This window comes from Colobus angolensis, unplaced genomic scaffold (assembly GCF_000951035.1).
Source record: "Colobus angolensis palliatus isolate OR3802 unplaced genomic scaffold, Cang.pa_1.0 Scaffold367, whole genome shotgun sequence".
Taxonomy (NCBI): domain Eukaryota; kingdom Metazoa; phylum Chordata; class Mammalia; order Primates; family Cercopithecidae; genus Colobus; species Colobus angolensis.
In genome coordinates this window covers 1675413-1683607 of record NW_012117010.1, presented here as the reverse complement: position 1 = coordinate 1683607, position 8195 = coordinate 1675413, and the positions used below count along the sequence as shown (strand labels likewise).

General features: G+C 46.7%; 1 protein-coding gene across 1 annotated transcript; it reads right to left on the bottom strand.

Annotated features, from left to right (window-relative positions):
- Positions 1 to 3028: 3028 nt before the first annotated feature.
- Positions 3029 to 5037, bottom strand: HTR1B (5-hydroxytryptamine (serotonin) receptor 1B, G protein-coupled). The gene has a single exon (XM_011953554.1). The coding sequence runs from the start codon at positions 4671 to 4673 to the stop codon at positions 3501 to 3503; it is 1173 nt and encodes a 390-aa protein (XP_011808944.1). The 5' UTR covers positions 4674 to 5037; the 3' UTR covers positions 3029 to 3500.
- Positions 5038 to 8195: the final 3158 nt, after the last annotated feature.

Genomic DNA, 8195 nt, shown 5'->3' with positions numbered 1-8195 from the left:
ATACTTTATTTGCAATTCAAACCTAGGACTGACTACAAAAGCTACCTTTCTGCCTACTTTACTGGTCTTAAGATAGGTCAGTCTACTCCTCTGAAGTCTTCTTCTAACCCAGTTCCTCGTTCTGTATTTTAAGCACCATCAAGTCCTTGGAATCTGACTACCTAGCCTAGAGACTAAAGGTTCCCTCTGAAAACTAATCTGGAAAACTCTTGTGATAGTGTATCTAACCTCTCTCTTTGCAGAATATGAAAGCACAATCCATTTCTTTCCTTTCAAATTCTTCCTTCAGATATAAACTAAATCCCCCAAGTCATGGCAGCACGTATCAGTCAGCCACAGTATCATTTACTATTAATCATTCTCTAGTGAAGGCTCAGACTCCTCAACACAATCCCAGAATCCAAGGAACCAATTTTTCCACAATAATAGAAGTACTACCCAACACTTTTTAGAACACAAAAGGACTTTTATTTATTTTCCTAAATTTCATTTCCAATGATACATTTCCTGAAAGGTGGAATATCAAAGGCAATTTTCAGTCACAGCAACTCCATCAAATACACATAATCTGATATTTTACTGCTTCAGTGAATTATAATCTTCTCAGGGTTTCCTGGTTAAAGAAGACAAAACTAAGATAATAGAGACAAAAAATTAAGAATATTGTTCTTTAGAAAATTTGTTGAACTCAATAAACATTCATTCATGGGTGTAGTGTCCATTTTTAAAAGGAAACGCTAAAATTCCTAGAAACACAAGACAATATTGGTATTATTGAATGAGTATACATTCATATATTTCTGTGAAAATTTGTGCAATTAAACAATATGGAAAATGTTGTTTGTTACCATAGCCAATGAAAATATATTTTCATTGCTATGTAAGTTAAACATTTCCATCTCCCGCTTTATGTTCTGCAAAAAAGCCATGTGTCTAGTTTATGAAATAAACTATGCTATAGGCAGCAGTAACTGAAAAGGAGCTTAACAGTCTTAACTACATAAACTACATACCCCTGGGATGAATAATACACTTTGCATAATCATGTGCAATGCTGAATGATGATTCTATATCTCTTATAACTATAAGGGTTTGCAAGCTTCTATTTCATACAATATGCCCCAAATCCAGGCAATACAGCCAAATAGTCAAGCAATAATTTAGGTGGTTAATCTACAAAATGGCAAACAACCCATTCAACTAAACTGATTGTGTTTTGCTAATGTGAGGACACCATCAATACAGGTACCCTATAAAGAAATCACTTGTAAGTGGCTATTTGTTTCAATTAAGGTTTCCCCCTAAGGCTCTTAGAAGTTGACTTAATTGCCTCTTAGGACCAAAGAAAATACAGCTGTATAAACAGAAGACCACAGTATTAATAACATAAAAACAAACACCATGCTCTATGCACATTCCTCCATAGGAGAAATGTCACAAAAAACAAACAAAGAAACTTGGGGATCCAGCAGAAGTACAGGCATATCTAATGCCTAAAATTTTCTCTCACACCAGTGACAGGTATAAATATTGATCAAAACTCCCCTTTTTAGTTAGCTTATGTGTGAATCTTTGAATAGTATATTTTCAAGAGTGATTACCCAAGGTGAAGGTCTGCACAGTAGGCAAGCAGTGTGCTTCAGTTCAATACATTTATTGTCTGACAAACAGGACTGGGGAGCTTCAAGCAAGGAGTGAATCCATTTCACAAAGACAACTTGCTTCTGCAGCCAAAAGGTATCAACTGCAGAATGCCCTCTGAGGAAAGGAGTGTGAATTTTCTTTGGCATGTTAAATGCTGTGCATATACATTTTTTTCATGCAGATAATCCCTCAGGGCTACTTCTTATTAAAATATACATTTTTTTCATATTTCATTGCATGACTTTATCCTGTATTAGGGAGCTCTCAGAGGAAATTTGAAATAACTAAGTATTCTTGAAATTTGAAAAGATTGATAAATTTAAAGTATTGCAGATATTACATTCATTGAGATATCAGGTTGGTAACGAATATACAAAGGTCAAAATTTTGCCAGTTTCCTGATCGTTTAGTAAGTCTGAGGTTTGGTTCTGCAAGTTAAAAAAAAAAAAAAAAAAGCCTCAATTTTAGCTTCTCTAAGCTTTTCTAAAGTTCTTGTATGTCATTTTCTAGCAATCTTTTGTCTTGCCCAAACTTCAATAACAGCAACAATGGAAAAAGAAACAAGTTTATTTTCTTTCCAATATCGTTTTTAGAGCCCTTACTGTATTTTAAAGGTTTCTGGAGAAGGGAGATAGTTCTCTTGGTTTCTTTATATGTTAACACACAAGGAATCACAGATGGGAAGGAGAGTGCAAATGACTATCAGATAAAAGTCTCATGCATTTTAAGATTTTTTTTACAAGTCAAAATATACATCCTTCTATTACCCCCACCCCATTCCTCAATTGTGTAAGAACTAGTCCCATGTCATCAGTCTCCTTCACATCTCACACAATTGAATAAAAAATAAAGACACTTTTCTTGTTAAGGAACAGTATATCTCCAATACTAATAGGTTTTACCAATTGCATTAGTAAGAAATATAGCAGCAGTGTGGGCTGAGTCACCCATCATACCCTTCATTTATGGGGATTTAAATGTGTAAAGTGACAGGTACATGAAATTAGGAGGAAAAAAAGCAGTCTGCAGACTTTGGCACTAGCACACATAATGGTTTGTTTGTTAGAGCTGTGGTTTGACCATCGCTAAACAAGAATTACAAAATTACAAATCTGCAGAAAACAAACAATCATAGGTGTTGATTCTCAGTTTAACACTCTCATCTCCCATTCCCACCCTCCCACCCCCATATAGTTTCAAGTATAATAAAAATAGAGATCTCAGCATCAGAATTTTGCTGTTAACTCTTCAAGGTCTCTCTGCGCCATCCAAGCCACACATAGGGTTTGAAGCACCAAATCCACAAGTTTCTCCAACCAAGTTTAAACAGACAAAAACTGAAGACTGAATGATGCCAAAATAACTGTTCTTAAATTAAGCTGTAACACAAAGTTCTCCCCAAAAACACAGGGCATTAAGCGTCTAGTTCAAGTACTGCCAGGCTGTATGTAGATCTGTCTCAGACAAGCTTCAGACAACAATTACAAATACACTGGTTCTAGTGGGCATTATCCATGATACCAAAGCAGGGCAGGGATCCCCTTCCATAATCAATTTTTAAAAGTTGCAATCCCCTTTGGGATTGGCTGCCGCAGGGGTCAGTGCTGAGCCCGAGGCTTGAGGGGGAGGAAGTGAGCCTCCTCCTGGGCAGGGAAGCTCTACGTTTAGTTTGAACACTTCTCCTTTCAGAGCTCTCTCTCAGGACTATCCTGGCTTCTCAGGATCCATTGCCCTTGCCCAGGAGAGAGAGCCTCGCTGGGACCCAGTAACCGCGAAAGAAGATTCGACCTACCTGTGGAACCAGACACAACTTGGTCCCCAAAGGTCGCTTAGGCGACCCCACTGCAATTGGCAAGTCAACTTGTGCACTTAAAACGTATCAGTTTATGGAACGCTTGTTTAAAGTCCTCATTGGACATGGTATAGATTATGGGGTTAATGAGGGAGTTGAGATAGCCCAGCCATGTGAAGAAGTCAAAGATGGCTAGGTGGAACCAGCAGGCATCTTTGCAGATAGGCATCACTAGGGAGATGATGAAGAAGGGCAGCCAACACACAATAAAGGCTCCCAAAATGATCCCCAGGGTCTTGGTGGCTTTGCGCTCCCTAGCGGCCATGAGTTTCTTCTTTTCCAGCAGGGCGTCGGAGACTCGCACTTTGACTTGGTTCACGTACACAGGAGACCCGGATTCGCTGGGCACGTCGGGAACCCGCGAGTTAATAGAGGTGACCGAGGACGTGGACCCGGGGGAGTCCGTTATCAGCTGGGCTCGGGTCAAGCGCTTGCCGGTCCTGTTGGGCGTCTGTTTCAAAATCCGGGAGCGGGCTTCCACGTAGATGCGGCCATAGAGGGCGATGAGGAGCAGGGTGGGAAAGTAGAAAGCACCCACCGTGGAGTAGACCGTGTAGAGGATGTGGTCGGTGTTCACCACGCAGTCCGACACCTCCTCTTCGGCCTTGGCCTGACGCCAGAAGAAGGGTGGCAGCGAGATAGAGATGGAGAAGACCCACACCAGCGCGATCATGACCGCCGCCCTCTTGGGAGTCCTTTTAGCTGAGTACTCCACAGCGTCCGTGATGGCCCAGTAGCGGTCCAGGGCGATGACACAGAGGTGCAGGATGGAGGCAGTGCAACAGGTGATGTCCGACGACAGCCAGAAGTCACAGACCACCTGGCCCAGTGTCCAGCGGCCGGTGACAGTGTACATGGTGCTGACGGGCATCACCAGGATGGACACGAGCAGGTCGGTGACCGCCAGAGAGGCGATTAGATAGTTAGCCGGGGTGTGTAGTTTCCGGGTCCGGTACACTGTGGCAATCACAAAGGCATTGGAGAGCGTGGTGGCCAAGGTGATGAGCGCCAGTAGCATAACCAGCAGTACTTTCCAGGGTAGGGCGATGGAGTCCTGGTAAATATAGTCCTTGGTGCTGCAGTTTTGGGAGGGAGCAGAGGATAGGTTGGCTTGAGGAGGCCAGGTCTCGGAGCCCGCGGGCGGCGGTGGAGCGCACTGAGCACCCGGTTCCTCCATGGTTCTCCTCGCCCCAGCCCCAGAGCGCAGCTCTTCTGCATGGAGCGGACGAAGGAGAGGGCGGAAGGACCGTGGCGATCGCAGGTTTGTCCCCAGTTGATAGTTCCGTGAGTTCCTCAATTATTCCTCCGCCCAGGTTCACAGCTGAAACTAGAGGTCATGGGTGCGGCAGCCGAGGCAGGCGGGCGCGTCCCCTGCACTTCCAGAGCGCCTGGCAAAGCCGACGCGTCTGTGGTTGTTCCTCTCCACACTGGGTGTTAGCCCTGGGTTGCTAAGAACTGGCCCACCGAGCCCTGCTCCGCTCCAGCTCCCTGGAGGCGTCTAGTGCCGGAGGGTGAAGTACTGCTTGAGGAGAAGGCTTTGACCAAATGGGATCTCTTACCCCAGTTGCTTGAGGCTGAGCGTCTCCTAACCTGGACGCTCTTGGATCTCCAGACTTTGCCCACAGGAGTTTCCTAGGTGTGGAGACCAAAGCTTGCAGGCCAGCGAGAGGTCCCGATCTTGCATTCCCGCCCCTCGCCCCAAGCTGGGGCACTTTTCTGAGGCTGCAGCGGCCGCCAGAGCTGGGTGCGGTGAAGTCTAGGAGCAGCGCTGAGCCGCGCCTCGCGCCGGAGCTCTGCCCTCCCTCTCTTTTCACTCTCTGGCCACTCGGACGAGCGGCCCCGCGGAGACGGAGCCATAAAAGGGGGGACAATGGGGCTGGAGTTGCGGCTGCTCGGGCCGCGCGGCCGCCACCGCCACCTCGGTCCCACGGGAACCACTCGGAGCCATGCCACTGGGTGCGCGGGTCTGGAGGACCTGGCGCCGCACACGGGGAAGGGGCAGGTGTCTGGGGGAGCTGGAGGGACGCGGCGTGCGCCAGCCCGGGAGGAGCGTGCGAGCTACGGAGCAGATGGGCTCCTTATATAGAGTCCAGGTCCCGTCCGCCAGAGCAGTGCAACTCGTGCGGCGCGGCGAGTGCTGACGCCTGCTCGCGATCACCTTCTCTTTTTCTCTCTCCCTCCCTCTTTTCCCCCCGCCCCGTTCCCTTCCTGGCCAAGGAAGCTCCCGCCGGGTCCTACCGCCCTATCTTCTCGTTTCCCACCCCAGGCCCCCCTCCCAGCCCTGACAACCTGAAGCCGCATTTCTGGCCAGGGGAGGAGAGCGTCCTGTTCTCGCCTCTGCGGACATCGGAGCTTGCTGCGCTGACCTCCAGTGAGACCCATGTCCTTAGCCAGGATCCCAGGCTTAGTCCAGGAGTCTGGTCCTAGGCTCCCACCTACCACTCCCACCCTAGAAGGCCAGTTTTAGGCGGAGAAGCCCTAGTCTCTGACCTCTCCGCTCTAAAATCATATCCAGCCCTGAGGGCCACACCCAGGTTAGGAGGCATCAGTAATATCTCTGTAGAGGACCCAATGTTTGCATTTTGTACTTTGAGCCTCTGGCTTCATGTCATCCTCAACTCTTGATACAATAAAAACTATTTTTTCATCAAGTTTTAGCAATTTGTGTTTTTCACTCAACTGTGAGTCAACAGGGAAAAAGAAAAAGCTATCTGAGAAAATGTAGAAGTATCACAAACAGAAGCCAACTGTACGTGAAATTAAACCTTCTGCTCCACCCTCCTGTTCCAGCTGCTCAGTGCTTCAGTGCCTCTGGAAAACAGTTGCCAGGGAGCATGTTCCTTCCAACAGCCCACCTAGAAAGGAGGCCATCAGAATTCAAGAAAAAAGGGGGATGCCGCGGCGGGGAGGACTGGAACCATCAACAACACCGTCTTGTGTGTCTCCTTTGCCTTCAACTAATATATGGGGATGTCAGCCATAAGCTGCAGCGTGCAATATCAGTACCTAGGTCTCATGACCAGGGACCGATCCCCTGTCCTCAGTTTCTCCTCTAACCTCAACAGAAACAAATGTAGCGTAGAAATGCAAATCAGAAAGTGTGAAGAAAAGCTCCAGGAAAGGAAAAGGTATTTTCAGCTGGAAGGATTAAATGATCCCCACTACGAATTCCTAGAATCTAGATCCATGTTTGGCACCTAGAGTGTATCTAATAAAAACTGCATTGTAATTGAACTCATCTGATTAAGCGCACATATATTTTAAAGAGAATCATTCTGTGTCAGAACCTAAGGTTATCTGATCTGATCCCTCCACCCAGTTTTAGAGGAAGAGTAATTAAGATTCTTTGAAAGAAGAGCTTTTTACCCAACGCAATAAAGCACAAACCCAAGTTCCCTTAAGAACCCTGGTTCTCTAAACCAGGCAGGCAGGCAAAAAATAGAGTGCCTACTCTATGCTGAGTATTTTTCTAGGCTCCAGAGGTATGGAGGCCAGTGGGAGTAGACTCAGACCCTCTTTTCCAGCAGTTTACATTGTAGAAGAGACAGACAATAACTACATGAACAAGTAAATAATTAATACTTATACTTTTCTGTAGTGTTAAGTGTTATGAAGAAACACACACACACACACACACACACATCCATGCATTGAGAGTGAGGGTACTCCTTTAACTAAGGTGGCAGCTCTTCAAGGACGTCCTCTAGATGCGTTCTGGGCTGCAGCAGCCATCCTGAGGATAAAAGCACAGCCTTCTCTCTTTTTCTCCTCCAGTCCTAGCATCTAGCATTTTGCCACTAACCTTAAGTCTCATTTTCACCACATTTTAAGGGATCCTTCCCATCCTCCCAACCCATCCACCTAGATAAACAATTATTTTTGCAAACTGCAGCGCTCACTTAGAAACCATAGGAGAGGGAAGCAAAGCCAGCGAGTTTAAACCGCTAGGTGGGGGCCTTGGCCAGGATGGATCAAAAGTGTGCACGATTGCGGGTGTGTCCTGTGGGAGTGCGGGGTGCCAGGAAACAATTTTCCCGTTATCCTAGGAGAACTGGAAACGATTAGAGAGAACTGTTAAACGAATGGGAAGCGGGGGAAGGCCGACAGGAATGTAACCAGCTCCATGCGACCTTTCCTCTTTTAATTTCTGCTCAGGAACATGGGAAGAGAAAAAACAAAACAAAACTTGTTCCCTACACGGTTTTTGGCTTTAGCGGTTTGGGGACCTGTGGCTTTCTCCAGCCATGCCTCCACTGCTTCGCAGAGTCCCAGACTCCCAGAGGAATCCGCCACTTGTGGGCAGAGTTTGATATTACCCTCTTTGGTAAAGAGCTGCATAAACACACACCGCCATTATATTGACCGGATCTTGGCAGAGTTCAGTGAAGAACCCAATTTCCTTAACCTGACTTCCGCATTTCAAGTATTCCCTTTTCACTTTAAAACACGTAAAACACAGGTGTTTGCACAGAGGCGCATGTGTGTGAAACACCCAAGAGAGAAAGAGACCCTGTAAAGTCGCCTGTGCCTGGGTCACTCCTTCGGAGTAGGGGCCGCTGGGTAAGGTCCAAGCGCCAGCTCTGCAGTCCCCATCGGCGCTAGAAGGAACCTCCCGGCAAGTTTTGGGGGAAATTCAGTAGACAGGGGAGGAGCAGGGAGGGAATCAGTAGCGTAAGGGAAATGGTGGAGATGGATTAAG

What these genes read in the sequence shown, in the direction of transcription:
- HTR1B (XM_011953554.1), bottom strand. Translation starts at nt 4,673, where the DNA reads ATGGAGGAACCGGGTGCTCAGTGCGCTCCACCGCCGCCCGCGGGCTCC.